The sequence below is a fragment of the Protopterus annectens genome, chromosome 3.part1, assembly GCF_019279795.1.
Source record: "Protopterus annectens isolate FY-2018-M chromosome 3.part1, PAN1.0, whole genome shotgun sequence".
NCBI classification, from domain to species: Eukaryota; Metazoa; Chordata; order Ceratodontiformes; family Protopteridae; genus Protopterus; species Protopterus annectens.
The window spans coordinates 83,141,403-83,167,853 of NC_056732.1; the positions used below are offsets into that span (position 1 = coordinate 83,141,403).

Consider the following 26,451-nt stretch of genomic DNA (forward strand, 5'->3'; position numbering starts at 1 on the left):
CTAGCTACACTGCGGCCATACCTCTCAGACTCCAGTCAGACATTGGAAATGTAAACAGGTTTAAGGCTCTTGAAAAGTAGGGACATCTAGCCAAAAATATGAAACCTAATTAGCATGACATCTGAATACCAAATAGCACAAAAATCTCCCCATGTTCAGCAGGACTGTGGGATATTGCTCAGAAATACAAATAAGAAAAAACAGAGTGACACAAATGACATGAGAGTATAAGCATATTATCAAAGACAGAAAGATGTGTAGACTTGAATGACAACGTAAAAATATACCTCAAAAGCACTTACTTTTGCTTCTGAAAAAGGGAGATTTTAGGATGTGGGTCCTCCTTCTTTAAATTAATAGTGCCAACATAACTGTAACCATATAATCAGTAACAATAGTCCTTCTCTGAACCCAACTTCATAATTAATAACAAATAGCATTTATCTGTAAAGTATGTTTCACACAACATGAAAAACATTAAACCATAAGTTGGATGGTGTTTCTTTAGGGAGGCTGCCCTCATAACTTCCTTGGGTGGCGAAAGCCCGGGTACCTTTTTGGCTAGGCTTATATAGGCCCTAGGGCCAATAACCTATGTAAGAGGGGAAGTAGGGTAAATATTATCACTATAAAGAACTTCATTCACATATCCATCCAATGAAGCCAGCACCTACCACCTATCTCCTGTCATGATGAAAGCCAAAAAGTCTGTCAAGGTCTCATCAACTAATGCAACAATATCACTCAGCGAGATAAAATTCATGGATACATTAATTGTGTAACTTGACCCCATCCATCTCTCTCTCAAGAATCATTCCTGTCTATTCAGTTCCACCATAAAGGCTTTCACACCCTGACATGTGAGTGTGTGTGGTCAGTCTTCCATCATCTGCAATGTTTTTTGCCTTCTTACAAGAGACAGAGAATGACGGATTTTACTAATTTTGAACATCCAGTATCATCACTTAATGACAACATTAGGCAGCTGTTAAATGCAACCATCCAGGTCATACAAGGTCACATGTATTTTGAAGTTAATATCTAAAGAACGCTAATTGTTTCCCAGAAAACATGTGTATGTTGTTAAAAATATGAATTATGGTTTCTTCCTTGGATTCAGTATAAGGCCAGCAAGTAGAACGAATCCCTGCAAACATCCTTGTTAATCGGTTTGGTGTGTAAAATTACTTCTGAATGGACTTTCATTTAAAAATATCAAATATTTTGGATCTAGCAGCCTTTCTTGGTGTGAGCCAGAAGTATTTTCACTTTCTTGGGATTACCCCTTATCTAGGTCTCTCTCCCACATCCTTTTAACTGAATCACAAATCAATTATTTTCTTCTAATTTACATTTTATATATAGTGCTCACAATAACATTATGACACAGTCCACATGTATTTGCTATTATCTTAAACAATCTAGGCCTATATTATCTGATATGAAAGCCATGACAGCCTCCTATATTATCTGATATGAAAGCCACGACAGCCTCACCAATATACTTAGAAGCTGAATACATCTACCAAAATAAATATGAATAAGTCATCCTAGGATAAAGGCCTGTTACCATTCATCATCTTGTCCTGCTGCATTGTGCTTGGGAGCTGGAAAATCCACTTATTCATCACAGATTTTTCTGTACTACAACAAAAAAAATTGAAGTAGGGCTCATTTCCTTAATCTATGCTCCCCTTTCCATTTGTCTAGGTATCCACTTTCCTCTGCTTAGTATAATTCCCAAAGTAAAGTACCTCCTTATCTGTCCTCTCCCTGACCATGGAATCTCTTAAATGAACATACATGAAGCTCCTTTCCAACACCTCGATGTTCAACATACTTCCAGCACCTCTATATTCAACATGCTTTCTAGTGTAGATCATAACCACTTCTAACAAAATTATTTAACAACTTTAATGTATTTCTTGTATTGTAAGTTTCAAATGATTTAACCCCATTCTCACTGAGATCCAAATGAAGTATTCTTCTTCCATTTCATACCTTTCCATACTAAACTAGTTACCATTCCTATCAATTTACTAAAAAAAGAAAACACTGGAGGTGGTACTAACACTGCCTATGAGATGTATACAATTAGGGACAATAAAAACACAGATAGGGTTTGCACTTCTCATGGAGGCTCAAACAATAGATTCTTTAGTTTTTCTTAAAAGTTCCCCGTGTTTTTTCTTCACTATTGCGCTTTCCAAGGAACAGTCCAGTCAATGCCTATACATCTTACTTTCTTATGAGCCCACAAGCAAGAATTAAAAAGGATACAGTTTGCTTATTTTTGTTAATCCAGTAACAGTAAAAATCCCACTGACTTACCAAATCATCTCCATTCACAGAATAATGGTTGTCACTGCATCTGTCAGTTTCTGCTAGGGCAACAAATTATTTGTTAATGCGGAAATTCTACCTTCTTCTGCTTCTTTATATCTGTCTGTCTATCTGTCTAGGGACAATAATAAAGGTAATAAAAGCCAGCCTTGTGTAACACTGCAGATAGGAAGAATGGGATAAATAATGTAACCCCGCCTTTAATCATTTTTTACTTCTCATATATATTGCTACTAGCAAATATAAAACTTCTGCTAAAAAAGCTGAATTAAGTGTAACAAACTAAAATTTATGAATTGCAGTATAAAAAATGCCTTTTCCACATCAGAGCTGGCATAATTAATGGCATAAGAAGAAGCAACTCCAAGACTGCTCAAAACATACAGAAAACTTCTTTTATTACAAGCAAAGCTTTCAGGTATCAGCCTTGAAGGGTAATACCCAAAAGCTTTGCTCATAGCATTGAGGAAGGGTGATACCCAAAAGCTTTGCTTGTAATAAAACAAGTTTTTCTGTGTGTTTTGAGCAGTCTTGGAGTTGCTTCTTTTTATGGTTTTGGATTTTCCTAGCTTTTCAGCTGTCACTGCATCAACTTTTCATTGGTATAATTAAGGGCGTACCTCTCAACCACTTAGCACAAAAGATCTGGACAAAGCCTAAATAATGGGGGACAAAGATGCAAAAATAGGGACCGATTTTAAATATTGCTCCAATAAACTTAAAACGTTACTAGAATAACAGGGTTTGTATTAATGTGCATTTTCTTAAGAACATGAAGTCTGAAACTCAAATGACTTCAAGCCTCAGTGATTTACCAGAAAACCACAAATTTTATGAGGAACAGACAGAAGAAATGAGGCAAAAATCTGGACATTCTGCAAAAATCTGGACAGTTGCGAGGTATGACTAATGGAGACCCTCACTGATATTATCTAGTCCAAGCATCAGAGAAGTTGTTATTGTTGTTCATCTTTTGGCTTTTTCCCGGTAAGGGGTCACCACAGCGGAACTCCGGTCTGCTAATGATTGGCAGTAGATTTTTATGAAACGCCAAGGTGCCAGCTCGACGCCCAACCTTCAACGAAGGCACGCCCATTTATGCACGCATGTCTTTCAAATGCTATCCAACCGCAGGGAGGACATGCAGACTCCACACAGAAGGCACTCCCAAGCCAAGCCGTGAATCGAACGGGAGAACCTCTTGCTGTGAGGTAACAACGTTACTGCCGTACCACTGCAGTAATCATATCATTAAAGGTTTGCCTGCTTACATCAAAACCACTGTGGTTTAAAGTAATCAATGATGGTATAAGGGAGGCTTACTGTTTGGATAAAAGTATTACATATGGCTTGTAATCATAATTTCATTATGATATTGGACAATAGGATGTATCCAAATGAAAATTCTTTACTGCTTCAGTATAACTAAATATTCTTTCTACAAAATAATTCCTGTTTTTTTCTTTCTATGCCATACCATGCAGCAAGCCAGAAGGAGAAGTTCTCCATTTCTATAAATTGCATCTCAATCCTTCAATTATTACCTAAGCAAATACTTTATCTAACTCAGATCCAAACTGACTACTTCTAAAATTCCTCTCACAAAGCAATTCATTTTGCTTCCTAGCTGTAACCTACCTTTTCTTCCACCTTAACAAATTCAAATGCTCATTCATGAGATTGTGTCAACAATTCCCAAGAAAAATAATGTGCTCATTCTTGAAGACTTCAACTTCAGTTTCCTAGGCACTCGTGTTAATGATAAGGCTAAATTCTTTGTTAACCACACCCTCAAACAAATAATTACAGAACCAACCCAACTCAATATACACTCAGACATTTCCTTCTTGATCTTTTAATAATCATCTGTCCTTCTTTGATCTCTGACTTAACAACTCTGCAGCCTACCTTTAGTAACAACTCCCTCATTATATTTGCAGCCGGTGACCAAGTTCTAAAACTCCCTACAAAGCTAATAAAGTCCTTACCAAATTTCAGTATCAATATTAAAAAACTCAAATCACACTTTCTTACTTGGTACTGGCCCATATAACTCCTTATAAGACCCCTAGGACCCCCAAAATATGGCAAAACCCCTCACACAAGTGCTATTCATGCGGTAAGACAAACTCCTCCCCTTACCTTAAAGACTAGTCAAACAAATAAAAAAATGGATGACAAAATACCTGAAACAGTTTCTACAATTAAGAGATAAATCATGGCACAAATGGAAAGAAAACTCCTCCCTCGAAAAATCATTAATTTTTCTTAACTAAAAAAATATCAAAACAACCGTAAAAAGACATAACTCTAACCTCCTGAAACTCAAACAAGCCTCATTTCCAGGAAAAAAAAAAACATCTGTCATGACCCCACAAGAAATTTCTTATCCTAATACCATACAATGTATACAAGGACAATCCTCACCATCTGACTTCCTGGGGAAAATTACCAGACTACCCACCACCTCCTCCTCCTCTCATTTTCAATTCCATAAAAAACCTTGGTGCCAAGGACATTGAGCCCCTTCTAAACCAGATTCCCCGGATGCCCTCACAGAGGCAGATAACTCAAGGCCCTGGTTCATTTCCAACTGCAAAGACTAACTTAGTATTCAGCTACTTCATATCTACAACATTTGCTTAGCCAAAAATGTTATGCCTCACATCTTGAAAATCACTCTAATAAAACCACTTCAAAAGCAGTAAAGGCTTAATGATTCAGACCTGTTTCCACTCTTACTAATCTTAGAAAAATGTGCAAAAACTTATTTATCTTCAACTTTCACAATATGCTCATAAATACTACATCCTTTCAATAAAGCAACATGGCTTTTGAACAGGTTGGAGTACCATGACAGCACTTTGGACTCTGACCAATGATACATGTGCCCTCATTGTTGATTTCACAGATGCTTTTCAATTAGTTGATCTCACCGTTCTTCATCACTACCTGTTAGACTCGGGCATCGGCTCATATTTATGCCAATGGTTCAGAAATATACAGACTACCATTAATTTTACTCAATGTAATTTTATTCCTCTCTGATAATACACCACTGTTCAAGGGGGGCCCTTAAAGCTCCATAGATATCACTTGTCCTTTTCTCAGGTCTTACCTGTAAACTACCTTATGACCTTTAGGACTCTCCTCTTATTTTCCACACTGATGAGAAGGTTGCCTTCTGGTTTGAACTCTGCCACCCAATTATTTAAGCCAAACATGAGCACGTCCTTATCTTCTTCAAAACCTGACTAAATAATCATAAACTCCTACTCAACCACAAACAAACAAAAACATGTTTTTGGTACTCACCAGAAGCTAGTTAAAGCTCTAATAACCCTCAGTATCAGAGACTGCAACAATACCTCATTTGAAACACCTACCTTGAAGTATCTCTGAACTTCTAAGGTCACATAGGCAAAAAAACATGAAAAAGTGAATTCCTTACCCTACTAGACAATATAAATTCTCAATTTCTCTCAAAATCAGCTACAGCAGCCTTTAACAAAGGAGTTTTTTCTATCTCAGTGTGAATATGGGATACCAGTCATAGCTACATCTTTCTAGAGGAAATTAAAAACTTTACAGATGATCTCTATTAAATCATGTTGCTTCATCACCCATTCTTCTCCTTGGGAACAACACGGGCACAGTCTTTGAAAAGACAAATTGTTGTAGTAGAACAAAGAACAGAGCTCCTTTTTGAGTCACTTCTCTTCCATTTCCTCCTTTTATATTCTTATTTATCTCTGGCAGCAAATGTCTTATGTAAATCTCATACATACAGCCTATAGAACTAATCCTAAACTACAACAGTACTAAACCCACCAATAACAAAACTACAGTGTACAAGCCATGCATTTTTAACTCTTAACTTTTAAAATTTGGGCATGTCTCACAACTTCATATAAAGACCTGTCTTTCTACTGTAAATTTAGACAACAGTAAAAATGTAACTTCTGTTAAAATCCCAATGGAAGAGTTTTTGGACAGGCAATATAACATAACAACTCCTACCTTTGCTACTCTTCTCATATTAATGTTCACCATCCCCCCCAACAATTTACACATTGCCAGAATCTTGGTTGCACATACTATGTAAACCCACTCTGCCTTTTCCCTGAGGTGAATGTTTGAGTTACCAAGTGACTCAGCATGCACATATTGTAAATTATGCAAACTAACTTTGCTAGACAAACAGGAGACCATATGATTGTTTACCCTTCCTTTACAAAACTGTTTTTATCTTAACTTTTTACTGTATTACTTAGTATGTTAAATTGAGATTGGCCTGAAACAGGTCAATGGCAATAAGTTCACTACCCCTTTGACAAACCTAATACTATGAAGAAAAAAATTTGGATTGTTCTGGTCATTACATCTGCAAACCATGAATTTGGACATATTCTTGATTTGATTTCACAGCTATATATGTAGATCTCGGACATGGGAGTGGAGATAGTCTTATGTTGAGCCCACTTCCTAATCTACAGCACTCTGGAGTTATCCCATTTTAGTCCCACTTAGCTTGAACTAGGAAAGTGCCATGACAAATTATAGTTCAGTCATTTTCTTCTATGCTCTTTCATTTTCTTCCAGTGGATAGTATTGCTAGTCTGGATGCTTTACTGTATGACTACACTAGGTATCTGTCCAGAGATCTAGATGGGCTGTTTCTAAGCAATGTATACTTTGTCCTAATAAAGACATCCACACAATGCTTTGATCTTATGCTGCACTCTTTTTACTAGAAAGGCAAAGGCTGAAATGACACTGGAGGTGTGGGCAAATCCTGGAAATAGCCAATTGCCTGGCCACTCCCTTCTAGGAGCAGGTCAGACTGTGCAGTACAACCTGACTCATGGCCTAACAACGTTTTCTTCACATCAGTAGCAGAGAACTACCCAATCTTTTTCACTGACAGTATTATGACTATACAATCTTCATTCCCTCCATCTGAATCCACGTGCATGGCTTTGGTCACTTGGCTTTGGTCACTGTCGTAGTTTTCTTTTTTCTTGGTCTACTTTTGTCTTCCTAAATACAATGAGTTTTTGACTATGAATTCAAGAACACACATTAACATACTATGACATGCAGTTTTTCAAATGGCCTACTCAGGCTTGTGGTTGCAAGCCTCAATTTGCTGGATTTGATTATCTGTTGGATGTTGATGTCCTTGGTAAGATCTGAGGCTTCATTCTGGTTTGAAGGAAGCTTCTGTTACACCGATCCTCAAGACAACATCATTGGACAATGTTATTGATAATTTCCAAATACAGAAACTTATGCTGCAACCTCATGCAGGATTCAATATAAACATATTTCAATTTTATTCAACAGTTTAGATCTTTTTAGGTAATGGACTTCTTTAGAAACGAGTACAACTTGTAAATACACATGCCTATTTTTATAATTAAACAGTCATGCAACATTTACAGTATTTGAAATGCATAGGATCCGGTTAAAAAATGTAAAATACTAAACAGTGAAATAGAAGTAGTAAAAATAATGTTGAATGTAAACAGCCAAAATAAAAATAATAATTAAAAACTCGTTTTTAGAACTATCTCAATGGCATAAAGTAATAGTTAAAATATCAGTCTGCTACTAAAATATAGTATAACTTTGCAGCTGTCACTTCTGAGACGCTGCTAATATAAATGTTGTCATTTAGTACTGGGCATGTTCCTGTAAACAAATCTTGCTGCCAGGTAAGTTCTCTGACCTCATTTCTTAGCTCTGAAGGCAAACCTGTAGGGTCCACTGGGACACCTTCCAAGATGCAAAACAAATATCCTTCTATGTTACATCCTAACATTTGTTTATAAAGAGCATCAGTCTCCTCCTTCTTGGTTTTATAGGTTCATAGGTGTGTACTAGGCTAATGGCCCTGGAGCCTTTACAAGCCTAGCCCATAGGATTACCCTGGCATCATGCCACCCGACCTTAGATCCCAGAGCCTCTGTCGAGCAGAGCCATTGGAGTAAACCCCGGGGTGAATTTTCTATTTCCCTTCCACTCATCAAGATTTCTCTTGAAGAGGGCCAGTGAGATGCTCTGTTTGACATGTATGGAAAGTCTATTCCATAGCATGGGCAGTCTCTGGGTTATGAACCTGTTCCTCCAGTGCATTCTGTTGATTGTGGTAATGAGGGTGAGGTCTCTGGAGTGTGTGGTGCGGAGGGATTGGGATTTCTTTAGATGTAGCATTTCTAATAGAGCTGGGTCAGACATGGCTTTGTAAGTCAAGCAGAGATTGCCTCTAAGTAGGCGATATGAGGCAGAGAATAGTTGGAGTTTTTTGAGTATGTCCATATAGGACAAGTGTTTAAGGCCTAGGATCCTCTTTGTGATGTACTTTTGCAGCCTCTGCAGTTGCTGCAGGTGTCTAGTGAGGTACATGCCAAATGGGGCATTGTACTCGATGATTGGCCTAATGAGGGAAGAGTAGAGGGAGACAATGGCCTCTTTCATCCTGGATGCAAAACCCTTAGTAATGAGATGTGCCACATAGAAGCACTTTCTGACCACAATGGCAAAATGGTGGTCAAAAGAGAGGTCACTGTCAACCTGTGTTCCAGATCTCTTATAATGCCTTCTGTATTCAGTGGATTACCATTGATGTGGTAATTCACTGGAACCGGGTTTTGCCAGAGGGGATGATGACATATTATTTGGCATTGAGCTTAAGGCCATGGTTCTGACACCAGTTGTTGTTCTCAGTGAGGCCTTTCTGTAGGATGTCAACATCACTTGGGGAGTTAATAATAGCTCCCAACTTGCAATCATCTGTGAACTTTGTCAGCCAGAGTCCCTTTGTGTTGGCCTGGACTTCAGAGAAGTAGATACCAACCAGGGGAGGACCCAGGACCGAACTCTGTGGGACTCCACTCATGACTGGTTGACAGTCTGACTTAGAGTCAGCTACTTTCACACTGAGGGTTCTATCTGTGAGCCAGTTTGCAAACCACCTACTGATATAGGGGTTGATGACTAGCTTAGTGAGTTTTTCTATTATTCCTGAGTGAGGAATGGTATCAAAGGCCTTGACCAGATCAAGGTAGGCTGTAATAACGACCTTGCCTTCATCCACAGCTCTGGTGACTAACTCAAAGAAGTCGACCAAGTTGAGCAGGCATGATCTACCCTTCACAAAACCAAACTGTGTGGGATGCAGAGTTTGGATATTCCCTATATCCTTGTTTATGAGGTCCATAATGATGCATTCCATAGCTTTGCATATCAGACTTGTCAGTCTAATGGGGCGATCGTTCCCAGGGTCTGTAGTATCTTCTCCTTTGTGGAAATGGATGACTGTAACAGTGCACCATTTGGTAGGGACAAAGCCTGAGGTGAGGCTGTGATTGAACAGGGCACACAGGTGAGGTGCCAGTTCACTCTGTTGTTCATGTAGAACACAGCCAGGGATATTGTCAGGCCCCATAGAAGTTGTATTCTTGGCCTTGGACAGTGCTGTTTTAACCTGTGCAGCAGTAATTTTGGGTGTCTGGCAATCTAATAATATTGTGATTGGTCCTTTGGGGAGGAAGAGGAGTAAAGTTGGCAGTGAATCTGTCAGCCAGGATATTGGCAATGTCTGTTGGCTCAGTATAATAGGTACCATTGTGCAGTAGCTCAGAGCAAATCTGGGTATTGCTGTGGAGATTTTTTACATAACTTATAGAAGGCCTTATTGTTGTCTTTACTATCTGCTGCAATTCTGTTTTTATAGTTAGCTTTAGAGGATTTGATGAGGGATCTCAACTTTTTGTTGAGGCTGATAAGGGACTTCACCTTATTTGGCATCAATTTCCTCCTTCTGTTGTAGAGTTTGTTTATGGCAGGGGACCACCAGATTGGCATTCTGTGATTCCTACCTAGTAACCATCTACAATCAGAAGCAGCAACAGCAATCCCGCATTTCCATTTTTCTACATGGGGACAGAGGGTTGTGTCAACCATCGCCATCTCTTTGAATTCACTGCTTCACTCCTACTTTCTTCAACAGTCATGCCTGATTGCCACAGGTCTTCTCTCATGCAATCTATCTACCTCTTTGCTGGATGCCTCATTTCCTCTTGGCTTCCTTATTTCTGTCCTAAATCTTCTTCACCAGATTGTCTTCTGCTTTCCTGCACATGTGTCTGAACCACTGTAACCTGTTCTGTTTGATCTTCTTTGCAATACGAGCTACTTGTGCTCTGATATCCTCATTTCTTCATCTGTCCCACAGTATATATCCCACCACCAATCTTAAGCACTTCATCTCCATCACCTCTAGCTTTCTCAGCTGCTTTGCCTTTTCTGCCCAAGTTTCTGTACCATATAACAGTACTGGTCACACCGCTGTTTTCTACACCTTACTCTTCTGTTTCATTGGCATTCTTCGGTCATAGACTATCCCTGACACTCCTTGCCAGTTGATTGCTGCCCCTCTCATTCTAGCTGTTACCTCCTCGTTCAGACTTCACTTCTCTTCAACCTCCCCTTCCCAGATACTTGAAGCTGTTAACTTGTTCCATAATTTTACTTCGATCTCAGTACTCAGTTTAGTTCAAGAAAATACTCAGGATTCTAGCACTTCAGGAATAAGAGGAACTAGGTGGTGATGAAGAAGAATGACAGTGCCTCAAATCAGCATGTGTGAGGGCAATAGAACAGATATGCAGCTGAACCAGGTATGGAAATAAGGCAAATAAGGAAAGTGGGTGGTGGAATGCAGCAATTCAGAAAGTCACCAAAATAAAGGATTGCAGAAAAAAAGTGGCTAACAAAGAGTCTAACAAAGGAGTTACAATAGTAAAGAGTGTGGGATTAGAGACACTTCTGGAAAGTGACACACTAGATTTTGCCTAAAAACTCTATGGGGTCTCAAGGAAAAGACAGAAAGGTAAAGAAGGTAGTCATCAGATGCCATTCATAAAAGATACCAGTAATAACCTCACCAGTCCACAAGACATAAAAGGCACATGGAAGGAGTACTTCCAGCACCTTCTGAATGTAGAATACCCCAGAAAAATCATACTGCCCCAGACACAGGCTACAAAGAAAGAAAAAGAGGAGTCATGCTTGAGGAAGTAAGATCAGTACTAAAGAAATAAAGTCAGGGAAAGCAGTAGGCTCAGTTGAGGCCATGTCAAATATGATCAAGATGTTGTGTCAGATAGAGAAGAAATGGCTCTTGAGGGTACTCATTGCATTATGGAGAGAGAGACATATGACAGATGACTGGAGAATAAGCATACTAGTGCCAGTATGTAAAAGAGCAATGGAGACATTCATAATGTGGGCAGTATAGAGGTGTTAAACTCTAGTTACCACTGCATGAAAGTTCTGGAGAGGGTGATTGACAAATGAATATGCAGAGTAGTAAAAAGGAAGGTGAGAGATGAGCAATTCGGATTCACATAAGGATGCAGCACAACCAACCTGATGGTTGCAGTGAGACAGATAGGTGAGAAGAATTTAGAGATGAGGAAACAGTCTTGTCAAAGCATATGACAAGTTTCCAAGAAAGCTAATTTGGGCAGTCCTCTAATGGATCAACATCCCAAAAATATTAATAGATTTACTGCAAGCTATGTGCAAGCACCTAATTATACACGTATGAACAGTGTTCAAACTCACAGATGGGGTTTCCAGTGGGAGATAGTGTGCATAAGGGTTCAGATATGAGCCCACTGCTATTCATACTGGTGACTGACAACATTAGTAAACAGGTCCAAGGGGACAGATCAAGAAAGTTTCTGTATGCAGATGATGTGGCATTACAGGCAGATTCTGAACAAGAACTTCAACAAAGGATAGGGGAATGGAATTCCAAACTGAAGACACATGACATAAAACTGAGTACAGATAAGACATTTGTAATGTCAGCAAATGGGGGAAATCAGAAGATGCTGAGAACTGAGATAAAAGTGAAAATAGTAGGATATACTAACAATCCATAAATACAAAAAACGTATATTCAAGGGGAAATTTGTTATAATGACCAGGGTAATATTAAATTATGTGATGTTTTTGACAGTGAATGATGTTTTAATATATTTCTGAAGAGAGGTTATCCCTTAAATTGTTAAATGAGATAATGTATGAAATTTTCCAGAGGTGGTGCACAAAATTTGTGTCTTACTCTGACAAGCAAACATATGTGAAAATAGTAACAACTTGGGACCTTTTACTGACAAGAGCTATTGTCCTGAAATACTGCCAAGACTCCTAAACAACTAACTATATTTTAAACACTAACTGGAAGATTTTTTTTTCATTCCTAAGGTAGAAAATAGATTAGGTGAGACATCTGTTTTAACGCAAAAAAAATAACATCAAAGCTAAGTTTGAAAAAGGAAGGAAGTTATAAGTTTGCCTACTGTCACCATTGTAAATTTGAAGCCAAAAGTGAAACCACTGATCTATAGGTGAGAAGGTGAACAATAAGAGCCATGAAATTTTATAACTCTGGCCGTAAATGGGTCCTCTTTCCAGCTAAATGCAAAACCTACACTTCCTTTTATATTAGGAATACCAAACAAAGCTTCAGAAAAAGAATATATGGATATCTATACAATATACCCAAGAAGAAGGAGACTGATGCTTTTAATAGACATACATTAAAATGCAACACAGATGGATATTTGTTTTGCATCTTGAAAGACATACCAATTGACCCTAGAGGTGTGTCTTGGGAAAAATTTGAGGTCAAGGAAATTGTCAGGCAGCTAGACTTGAATACAGGAATAACCTCAAGGCTACTTGACTGTACTTTCATTAGCAACATCATAAAAATGAGAGCTGCAAAGTTATATATTTTAGTAACAGACTAATATTTTCAAATATGGCTTTATGTTACTTAGATATTTCTATAGTTTTTATTATTATGTTTTTCTTTGACTGTGTTGTTTAAACTCAACAGCATCTTTTTTACTAGTTATATTTCACTGTTTACTATTTCAATGATTTTAACCTGGTACCTTTACATTTTAATCATCATGAATGTCACATTACTGTTTAATTATACAAGTCTGTGTTTGTAAGTTGCACACATTTCTAAAGAAGTCATTCACTTGCCCAAAAGTGCTAAACTGTTGAGTACAACTGAAGTTTGTATTGAATCCTGCTTGTATTCCCACTGTAACTTTGCCCCTTTGTTTCTTTCTACTGCTGCTAAGGGTTTCTAATGATAATTTCCCATCTCAAACTCTGGTTTTCTTAGTGATGTTATTAAGAAAGTAATAGACATCCCAGTTAAATTTACCTTGTGGTCAATGGACTCATGGATCCTTATCAGTCTAACTTGCAATCTTACCACAGTACTAATCACGCTCATTATGGTTGTGAATGGTCTCCTTATAAACAGAGATCAGCATTTTATTGTGTTTTGGTTTCTAACTGATATCTCAGTAACATTTGACACTGTTGCCCTTGGCATCTTGATTGGATATTTATCTTCATATTGTAGTTTATCATCTAAGATCCATGAGAAGTTTGCCTCTTGTTTTATACAAAAGGTGATTTCAGGATTATCCTGGATAGCTATCTAAGATTTAAGGAGCAGGTGTCAGAAGTGGCAAATCCATTTTGTTTCAAACTCTGGAACATCTATAGGACCAGACACTTAATAATTCCAATGGATCTCTTACAATTTGCTCATGCCTTAACCTCCTGTCACTGTTACTACTGCAATACCCTTTGCCATGGACTTCCTGACACTGAGATAAACTGTTAATAGCAACTGCAGTACTTTGGGTTTTGCTACTTTCTGATATGCCAGATATCAACATATCAAATCTATGCTATGGGCTTTGCTATGACATCTTTTTAGATACTGCATGGTTTCTAAAATCTTGGTGCTGATTAATGTGTTTTATTTGACTTGGGGTGATTTTTCCTTAAAGAGGTTATTGTGCTGTGCTGCCATACTCATGTATTGCTTTCAGGATCCCAAGAGCTGCTGGCTGTTCCCCAGGTAAGTTGGAAACATCAGGCATTTGTCACTTTGTTTGCCAGGTGCCCGTGCACTTTGAACCTCCTACATCAGTGACTTCCACACTGTTTCAGCCTAGGTTCTTTTAAAAGATCTCTTAAATGCTTCTACCTGCTTGACTTGGCCTCTGGAAAAAAAAAATCAGACCACTTCCAGGTTCTTACTTAATGCTCTCTGGTTATAAACTCTATTAAATGTTTTTTATCATTTGACGCTTGTACTTCTACTTTTATATTGCCTTTTTGCACGGTGCATGATTAATTATTTTTGACCATAGTACTTTGAGCTAAAGTACATAAAGTTAAAGACAAAGTTGAAATTGCACAGAGTCTAACCATGGGTAGGGGACAGACAAGATTTTATGCAAATGAATATGACAGCTAAGATATTGCAATCTCAATCTGAATTTTGTGCTGCTTTTTTTGCTCTGTCTTGACTAACATACCAAATGGCAATAAATGTCTGTCTATGTTATATACATGGGAACCTAAATTTAGATGAGCAGCACAAATCCTGATCTTGAAATCAGCGAATGCCACTCTTAAAAAACAAAAAAAAAGCATTGATCCATAAAGGATCTAAAACAAACAAAACACATTTTTCAGTGGGGAAAGTCCAACCCCTGCATCTTCCACACCCCCTGCTAATTATATATACCAACTCTGAGATCACACTTCAGTGAGGAAAGGGCATAAACCTCTTTGTACTGCGAATTTTTGATTGGCTGTACCAACTCCCTCCCCATCAATAAAAGCTCTCATCGATGAAGCACCATGCACCCATGTATATCTATAAATAAGTATTTGACTATATATATATATATATATATATATATATATATATATATATATATCAAAAGAACTCGAAAACTGTAGACAATGCAGCAAAAGAATCCAGACACCGACTTAGCTCTTTCATTCAACTAGACTTCATCAGAAACAGTCACCCATCACACAAGCCCATAAATATAAACCACATTCATAAAGAGATGCTATTACTAAAGGCAGTATAACCATACCTTAGTAAACTTTAGCATAAAAAGTACTTTAGTATAAAAAATACTCATTTACAAATGTTATAAAAAATAAATAATTAAATAATACAAATAAAGTTTCAAGGTCTTTGTGCTTGTAAAAAGCACTTTATATTAACCAGTACATTGAGACCTAGGGGCTGATCAGCCACCAATAAAATTTGCCAAAGACTTCCATGACATTCTAAAGTAATCTTGAAATTACCACTAAACAAACTGGCATATACTTGCTCCAAAACATAAAAAGAAAATTTCTTGAAATCCACATAACTCAATGAGTGTCTGGCTAGCACATTAGAAGGGTCTTTTTTCTTAATAGCCAAGGTATGTTCATACCCTTCTACGTAAAGTTCTGATGGTTTTTCCTACATAAAAATATTTACAAGAATTGCAGACAGCCACATAAACCACATTTAATGTGTCACAAGTATAACGCACCTTAGCCCAAAAAGTCCTGTTGATATGTTTAAATTTGATAAAAGACGAACACATAATAAATCTACATTGTCGACACTGTCCACATGAGGAAGTGCCTGGGTTGTCAATTTTTGACTTATCGGCTGTTACCTTCAAGAATGGATTTAATGTTAACTGTCCTCTTGTACGTGAACAATGCTTTGTTACTCAACATTTTAACTAAATCTGGATTACCCAAAATAACCTTTCAATTGTCAAAAAGATTGGACCTTATCATGCCCATTTTATTAGACATTGGAATGGGGAATGCCAACCTATATTTCACAGTTCTTTCATGTGCAGCCCTAGGAATAATTACCATAGCTGCAGACTCAGACTCTCTGTTGTTCATACCTTCACTACCCAAAATTGGTCATGCTATGTTGTCTCTAAGCCCCATAACCTCAGAAATTATGTTATCCAACTAAACAGAATCGTAACCCCTCTGTTGAAAAAAACAAAATAATTTCCTGACCTCATTAATAAAACCCAAATGGTCACTAGTTAAATGACTCAAACAAATACATTTTCTCTTAGCTACTCCACGCTTCATGTGACTAGGATGTAAACTGTCTTTGCGCAAATACTGATTCACAAATGTAGATTTCCTGTAAATATGACTAACAAAATCCCAGTTAAGGGAGTCTATTTTCAAATGGATATTCAAATAATCTATCTCATTACCAAAATGTCCAGTGGTAAACTTAAGAAAGTTAGTAGAATTGTTCAAATCACAAACAAATGTAGAAAAAGACTCCATATCACCCCTCCACAAAAAAAATAAATCATCAATGTAACGTCTTTAAAAGACTATGTTGTCAGCCATGGAATGTGTGGTAAGATGATGCAATTTCCACATGGCCATGACTAAATTAGCAAATGAAGGGGCTACTCTTGACCCCATGGCCATACCTGCGGTTTGTTGAAACAAAAGATCTTCAAACTTGAAAAAAATATTCTCAAGTATAAGTTCCATGGGGACACAAACAGTATTTACCATGTCATTGTCAATGTTAGTATAGTGACTTAAATACTCCCTTTACAAATTCAAACCACTTTCCTGTTCAATACATGTGTATAATGAAGTTACATCAAGTGAAGTGAAGTAAAAGGAAAATATTCCCAATTAACCTGAGATAAAAGTTCCAACAAATGCTAAGAATTACGTAAAAAAATATTTAGACTTTTGTACAACAGGATTTAAAATGTTGTCTAACCAAATAGACATAGGTTCTGTCTTAGAAAAAATGGCTGACACTATTGGCCAAAAAGGAGGATGTTCTCTATCTTTGTGCACTTTAGGTATGCCAAATAGTGTCATCACTTTAGGGAACTCCACCTGCAAAAAACTGTAGGTAGAATGATCAATGTTCCCCTGACTGAATAAATCAAGCAGAATAATGTCTACATTAGTAAAACTTTGATTAATAAACTTTGGGGTAACAACCCTATAATTTGTCTCATCCCCCAACAATGTCAAAAGCGAAGAACTGCAGTCTGTAGAGTTCATGACTAAAACCCCCCTTATCAGTCTTCATCACTTACAAATCAAGATTGTTGGCCAAATCTTTCAAGGCTATTAACTCACTGATTGGGAGATTCTGCACACCTAAATGCTTAGTACACAACATCTTAAATTGTTTTTCACACAAGTTGTTAAAAGCCTGTAATGTGGGATGTAGCACTGGGTTATAGGCACTTCTTCTTCTTACTATAGTCTCATTATTGTCTAAACCTAGCATACCATCAGAAATATATTTGAGGTTTAATTTACGTGACTAGCGTTTTAAATCCATGGTGAGTCTAGACATATTAACTGTATTAGCAGGATACATATAAATATATATATATATATATATATATATATATATATATATATATATGTAAATATATCTAATATATATATATATATATATATATATATATATATATATATATATAAATATATCTAATATATATATATCTATATATATATATATCTATATATATATATATAAATATCTATCTGAGTATATATATACATATGTATTTATATATATATATATATATATATATATATATATATATATATATATATATATGGGAACACTTCACAATGGCGAAATCCTAAAAGATCAAATTTCATATGGCCGAGACCATATGATCGAACTTTCGGAATACCGACATTGTGAAAAGAGATCTGCATACAGTGCGGAATAGGAGATTTCCCTTTTTCTCACTGTAGTGCGATCTCGGTGTTGGAACATTTAAGTAGTAGGGGTGTGGGGGTGCAGGGTGGCTTGTCTATCTGCAGAAACATTAAAACTGTTTTTTTTTTTTTAGATTTGTTTCGGAATTTCGATATTCTGAGACATTGATCATATGGTCTCAATCATATGAAATTTGATGTTTTGGAATTTTGAGATTCTGAACTGAATATATATATATATATATATATATATATATATATATATACTATATATATATATATATATATATATATATATATATAAATCATATATATATATATATATATATATATATATATATATATATAGAGAGAGAGAGAGAGAGAGAAAGGGAGAGAGATTTGGGTAGTTCAAACCTGCAATAAGGACTGAATTTTTATTGATTTTGCATCCTGAAATGTAGTCAGGAAATCTTTATGAACTGTAGGGTAACCCTGAAATTACTGAACATTTAATGAGGGGGGGGGTAGATAAGGGTTTACCAAATTTACTTAGAAAAATCTTCCCTGTAACAGAACAGTGCCTTTTCACCTTTCCCATCAGATGCCCAGGATGACGTGCACGTTTACCCATTAGCCAAGGCTTAGGTCTAAGAGGGGTAGCCACGTGACTCTAAGGGCGGTATGATATGGCTGATGAACAGCACTTAGATTGAGACAAAAAAGCTGAAAGCACACCATATTGAATATCAAAAGTAAGAAGAATATGGCAGTAAAATCAAAGGCATGCAGTATTATAAGTACACAGGATCCAAACTTAGTGTAGTAGCCGGGGATCTCCTCATTTTCACATTCTCAACCTATAATGCAAGGGGGTGCAATTTGCTCTGCCTATCTGAAAATAACACCCATGAGCAAGGCTATAGTTTTCCATTATTTTTTCAAGATTGTGGTAAAATGCCAGAATCTTGAATATCTGAGTACTAGGATAAATAACAACTTTCATAAAATATGACGTTTGAGTCTAAATCACTCTTTCAGCAAAAAGTTCACCAATTCTTATATTTACCACATGTACTATTGCCGGGTTACTTGATGTTGCATTTAATTCTGTTTACGTTAAGAACTACACGAGCTATAATTCATGGAATTTTACCTAATCAAAAATGGAATTTCAGTATTTTCATTGCCTTAAATCAGTAGTCTTGGCTGTGATGTCAGAGCTACACATTGGATTAGAGAACATTCCCTGTCATTGCTACTACCCCTGGAATTACATATTTATGGATAACATTATTTCATAGAGTGACAGTGCTATCTACGTTGTTAGCCAACGTTACAGCAGCCTATTCCCACACATAGCCATTGGAATAAAGTAAAAACTATAGCATACTGGGGAGGGGATATGAGCAGAATTAGCTTGTACTGAAAAGCTATAAATAACTAAGTTCCCAAGAGTATTCATGTCAAAAGTGCATGCTTCTGCTAAAAAACTGAAGTATTTTAAGTTTGGAGTAATGGTTCATTTCCCTCACGATAGCATGGTTTTCTAAATGTTTGATTAATCATGGTATTTTATATAGGGATCTGGTTAGAAATATATAAAATTGTCTTGCACTGTATGCCTAGGCAACATGTTTTGGGCTGAATGGTGAAACCATGACTTATGAACTGAGTTCCATGATCTTATAGTACAGATATTTATGTTTTTTACATTCATTAGACCCCCACTTATTGTATTTGTCTTATCCCTGTTTTAAGTTTGAAGTATTGCTTCCCAGACCTTTCAACTGTCCAGATTTCTTCAGAATGTGTAGATTTTTGCCTCATATTTTTGGTCTATTCCTTATAAAATTTGTGATTTTCTGGCAAATTGCTGAGGACTGCAGATACTAAATCATGACACACGTTTGAGTTTCAGACTTTATATCCTTGAGAAACTGCATGCTAGCACAAAACCTGTTTTCAAGCAACTTTATAAAACCAATATTTAAAATCTGTCCCTATCTTGGGCATTTGTCCCCACATTCTTTTAGACTTTGACCAGATTTCTTCCGCTGAGAAGCTGAGATGTATGTATGCAGATTCCCACTCATTTCAATGGGCTGTGGGAATTGTGTAGACTATTCAATAGGGCTCTAGGCTCCTACTGTATTTCTGTATTTTTTATCACAGGAGAGTTTTGTGATTGGGGTTCTATTCTTGCCGTGTCATACTTTTGCTTTTTTTTGCAGTGTCAGTTATATATATACATTTTCAGTAGTTTATTGAAGATTATGTTTGAATTGTTAGTTTTATAGTTTAATCATGGTTTTAGCTAGTTTATTATTATTTCATTTGTGCAGGTAGTCAAAATCAGAACCTTCTCATAAGATTGGGTAGCTGTGGTAAATGTTTTGTTCTTTTTTGTTTTAAAATGTTTTCTTTTCATATCAACAAAGTTCATTTTTAGGACTGATCTAGTAAATAGTACTGTTTTGGGAGGATGTGCATGTCTATGATGTGCAAGTAGTATGTGAGGATATTATTTATGTATGTATTTATTTATGTGTCTGCATGTTTATTTATTACTATATTGTATCAGGCTGTATCATCTGTGTTTTGATTTATTCTGTTTTACCTTTTGGTTTGCTTTTCTCCCGAAGTATAAATTTGAGTAAAGAAGATTATTCCAGGTGTCCTTGTTATTTTGTGTGCAGGATTTTCTGTGCAGTGTGTGAAGTTTTACCTTTTATTGACTAGTATAACTATAGTTGGTTTAGGGGACTTTTACTAAGAGTGGTGACACTATAAGGATGGGAGAAAACATAGGCAAATTTACATTCATATAAAAGTAATCATACAATGTTAACATAACAAATATTATACTTCAAATATATTACTATATATCATATAACCTAAGCAATATTACATAAATTATTCAATTCATGCTTTTTTTTAAACAAGAAACATGTTTATTAAACCATCACTCACTACACAGGCAATCATACATTTATATAAATGAAAACAGACCACATCACCACAATCCTAATCACAAGCATTTTACATCACAAACCATATTGACACACTCTCAGCTCAACATTATACATCAGTTATAATCCACCCCATTTTTCTCACTCAAACATTACACAGCTCATTCAAGTCCTCATCCTTTTAAACCCCATTCCTCCCTCATATGTATTGTTCCCTCCATTCACATTTTTTTTCCTATGTAGTTTGCTCCTACCCCTTTCTAAAGATCTCAGTTCCAGTAGTCTTATTTTGTTACCGTATCCACTACTAATACTGATTTCCATTTTCTAGTAATTGCTTTTTTTGGCAGCCACAATTATTAGACACAGCAGGGCATTAAAATGTCTAGGCAATTCCGATTCTGTATCATAGCTCAGAAATATCAGCTCCCTTGTCAGACTAATCTGCCTTATAGTCTTAAGAACATATTATTAAATGATACAGCTAAGATATTGATTACGGGACTGATATCCAAAAAAGTAAAAGGAATGTGTAAATGTGGGGGTTGTAAAATATGTAGATTAATCTTAGATTGACCCTATATAAACTTACAACATTTAGAATATACTATTATGGTCCCAGGGATATTTAATTGTAAGTCAAAGGGGGTGATTTATATTAGTACATGTTCAGGTTGTAGAGCTTATTACAAAGGAATGACAGCAAAAAGCCTAGAAACAAGAGTTAAAACCACCTTTATGTAATTAAGTCAAAAAATGAAAAAAATATTTTGTATAAGCTTTCACAGCTATGCCCAACATATAAGAAGTTTTTTTTAATGTAGTTGAGCAAGTTCCAATAGATATAAGAGAGGTTGATTACAGAAACAGGGTAGAATAGAGAGAGACACTGTAGCAGCTTAAAGTGTGGCTGATAGCATGCTAGATTTCAATGACATGATCAATGTTAAGTGTTTTCTTAAAGACAAAAGATTGAAAGTGTTGTAATAAATCATTTTTATAAATTTTAGATACAAGTTTTTATAGTTGTTTTTCATTAAGTGTTTATTAAATAATTCTATATAAACCACTGAAAAGACACCAAAAAAAAGAACCACTCAAACCAGAGAACTCCACACTCCTAGTTACTGGACGTAATTCCGTTTATTCATAATTCATAGGTTGTTAAACTTGTAGCAGCCAAAAAAACATTTAGTGCAACTCAGCAAATGTTATATAGCAGCAAGAAAACTCAGTCCAACAATATGCTTAAAAAATTGCAGCAAACCAATCTTGACCATAAAATAATACAAACAGTAGCACTGATATCTCCTAGCACCTCTGCTAAAACAGCCTTTACAGAGTACTTTGTATGTTAAAAAGCTTACTCTTTATATCATAACAAATTCATCAATCTTTGTTTATTAAATAATTGCTTAATTGTAAGTTGGTGTTCATTGGTTAACTTAAATATAAATAGTGATGGTTTTTACTGTGAATTATTCTGATGAAGTCCACTGGATGAAAGCAGAGAATAAAAGTATCTGTACACTATTTCTTTGCATTGTGTTTCTGAGAAGTGTATTTGGTGTTTTTTGTATTCAGTTGTTTGATATACCACCTTCAGTTTGGATTGACTTCTTTTTACTGTTGTGAAACACATACACATTTTGTGGGCAGGCCAATACAAAGCAACAAAAGACTTAGCTTCCACTAATTATGCAAACTGCCCTTTTGCAAAACCATTATTTTCCAAGTCTTCACATGTATTGTCACAATATTTTGAGAAATTATTTGTAGCATTTTACACATTATAGACACTAAAGAATAACAATATTCTAGCCTTCAATAGGTGACATTTTAAAGATTCTGTGATCTCGAATTAGTCTGTGCATTGACTCAGCTTGAGCCAAAAACCAAGGGAGTAATGGAATACTTCATAAAGGATGCCAGTATACACCATAAACAGCAACTGGTAATGTACCAATAGTCTGTGTAGAACTTCAGAACTTCTTATGTTAAACATACAGCTAGTCTGTTGTTTAAACACATCTTCAAAAACAAGGTACCTTGTAAGACCAGAGTCACTTGGAGAAGAAATGAAGAAAGCAGAAGGAAAAAAATACAGGGAGAAGGGCAAGATGAGATTGCACCTGAAGAATATGTAATGAGCATTTGTTTTACATATGACAGATTGTAGTGGTGAGAAATGAGAAATAATAAAGGCAAGAGACTATATTAAGTGTAAAATGCTGACAAATTAAATAAATAAAAGGAGTAATGATTACAATAACAAATGAAAAACACACTATCACCAAACACTGTTTACTTCTAAAACCAAGTTTATCAAGTACCTGCAGAAGATTAATTTTCAGCCAATTAAATCTAAATATAAAGTTGGTTACTGGATCCAGAAAAAAATGCAGCTTTAATTAAAATACTAAAAATCCAAATTACAAGCTTCCACACAAAAAGTAATTCATCAGGTAATGAAAACAGAATACATCATTCCTTAAACTTAAACAGTCTAGTCATACCGCATGATAAAATGTATAAAAATGTTTAAAGACACAGTGGAGTTGGGTAGGGAATAGAAGTAAGTGTCAAGAAGTGAGCTTGTTTACCCTGCTGGTGAGTAGAGGATGTGGTTTCTCCTTGTAATCAAGGCACTCTTTAGTGAAGACAAGGAGTGTCTCTCTCATTGCGAACAGGTTATTGATTGCTTTGTAGCTGAAGGGCCATCATCAAGTTGTCAGTGTAGGCAGTGATGGTCCTGACATCATGCTTGCACTGAACCATTTAGAGTTTTCCCATCCTTTACACATATAAAACCCAACCATTTCCTTATATATGATAATTACTTCCCAGGTATCATCCTTCTTAAAGGGGTGATGATGATAACTATGAAAGACAGTTAAGGCCATTCTCTATCCGGAGATGGAGGTCCCACCTGTTCAAGGGTTACAGCAGGATTTCTCCATATCCTCTTTACTGGTGTAGAGAGGGAAGAATATAGGAAAACAAATAGATAAATGTGGGCAGAGCAGATGTCAGCTAGTACTAATCTATGAACCTAGGGGAAAAAAAAAAAAAAATATATATATATATATATATATATATATATATATATATATATATAGCTTATTTATACTAAATTTCAATAAAATAGTTATACTTCTTATAAAGCTATACATAATTTAATATGTATCCAGATAATGAGTGTACTTTTCTCATTTGTTCTATACCGCTATACCAAGATCAATAGATGTTATATGAAGGCTCAATAATGCAGAAATAAAAACTCTCATAAACAAAACAAAACAAATCCATGCCATTGTCCCGGTATGCCACAGATCACAAAAAAAACATAAACAATATTAAAATTTAAAATATCTTTCTTTTTAAGATGTTTTAATGTGTTAAACCATGCCACTGCATTTTATAAAATGGAGCTAAATAATTTGCTTTTGAATATGCATATATGAGCAACGTTTTCTCAATATAAAAACCTACCATGTACACAAAAATGAAAAGAAACAAACCTTTCTGGCAGATTTTATTCCATGATATTTATACTATTCTAGAAGTTTATATGAAGTAAATGGAAACCTTTCTCATATCCACATGAGGTTGCATGCTTACTGATACTGCCTATGTAATAGATGCATACCCTTTAGGTTTACGTGGAGAAATGTCAACCGGAGGTCCTGGAGCAGGCATATCAGAAGGAAACATGTCCACCCACATCTGTACACGTCCCTGAAGAGATAAAAAAAGGGATTTGCTCATTCATCAAGGAAATCAACATAGTCTGGGACTGCAAGAAAGAATGGGGTTCTTTCTTTCATTTTGGAATTTTATATTTAATGAAATAAAGGCAAGCATTAAAAATATTAGGACTAAAATGCATCCATCAAACAGAGATATTAACTAGAGTAATGCAGCTTTAAATGTGACATGAAAACATTCCCAGTGGGTAACATAAAAATTTAGATTCTTTCAGTTATAATTGCAAAATGGTATCAGCACTGGAAGATATTTTCTTTCAGTGAAGCACTAACAATGGTAATACTGCATGCAAATAAATGCATTTAACACATTTTATCCTCGTGTTTCAAATGAAAAAATGGCACCACTTTTAGAGAATCTTGTAAAACAAAGGACCTGTATACTTTTAACTTATTCTTGGAACCAAGACTCCATTTTTAGACATACCATAGCAGAACTATTCCACTTTGATTATGACTTCATTTACACATCCCTGTCTTCATCTCATAAACTTTTATTATCTTCTGCAAACACAAATGAACATTCATGATTTCTTTTAGCCATCATATGCTAGAAATACATTTGATCAAAATAACCAATGAAGCTTTTTCCCCTAAACCTTACCTTGCCCACATCAACCAGTAACTTGACCTCTACCATGCCAAGAGTGAAAAATATAGTGAAACTAGAGTTGCCATAGTCAGTCACATGATTATGAGGCTGTACCTGCTTTTAAAACTGAGACATGAATGGATATATCCCGAGAAAATGAAGATCTCTAAATTCTTTGCAACCTCTACAACATACTGTAAGCAATGTTTAAAAATATAGCAGGCCTGGTTGGTAGGTAGAAATATTTGACCACTGTCTGTCACTCATAGACATTACAAGTGAAATGAATAAAGCATTGCCTTTGTCAAATCCAGTCTTACTGCTTGCTTACAAAATCATGCTTTACAAAACTATCTTCCACAACTACAAAGACTTCAGTATTTAACATATGTCAAATGCTAACACTATAGAAGCACTGGAAATGTGTATACATTAACAAGTAAGTGTATTTCTCTTAAGATATGATCAAACAAGGAGGAGTTACCTACCCATGTTCCAAGGTCTTTCATAACATCTTCATTTTGCAGTTGGGTATTTTTTATACTGTAAGCTGCATGAAGGGTTTATTTACCAAATGTAATGACATTGCATGTTTATGTGTGTCTGTGTCTGCACATGTTTCTTTCTCTGTCTCTGCATGTTACTGTATGGTGTGTATGCTATAGTGTGTTTCTATGTATAAGTTAATACACGGTATATGTATGTGTGTGTGTATGCTATGCTGCATGTGTGTGTGTATATGGACAGTGGGGTATTCTGAATATATGGCCATGGCAGTGTTATGATACAATATAAACATCTTGATGAAAACTGATTTATACTACATCCAGAGATACAGTATATCCAAAAGTACCCAGTTAGGAGTATTTTACAAAGGTAGAATAGTGGTTGTTTATCTAATATTGCTGGTTCTCATGATTTCTGTTATGGCTCATTTCTCTATCAGGTTTTTGAACAGTAAGGTGCAGAGAGGAAGAAGAAAATGAAAACACTGCTATAAAATATCCTATTAAGGTCCACTCTGCTGCAGGCCCCATGAGGAGCTCAGTGTCTCTCCAACCTAACACCACCTTAAGTATTCAACTGCGGTACCACCTTTATCATTCTTATAAGAAAAGCGCAGTCTGGGTCT

The 26,451-nt window shown here is 35.9% G+C and overlaps 1 protein-coding gene across 2 annotated transcripts in view; it reads right to left on the reverse strand.

Moving 5' to 3' along the window:
* LOC122798011 (fer-1-like protein 6) overlaps positions 1-26,451 on the reverse strand; it is a 1,810,759-nt gene that overhangs the window by 179,664 nt on the left and 1,604,644 nt on the right. For both annotated transcript variants that reach the window (XM_044066595.1, XM_044066597.1), the window contains exon 36: positions 24,610-24,698. In XM_044066595.1, the coding sequence (XP_043922530.1) occupies positions 24,610-24,698 (89 nt within the window). The remainder of the gene's footprint in view (positions 1-24,609; positions 24,699-26,451) is intronic.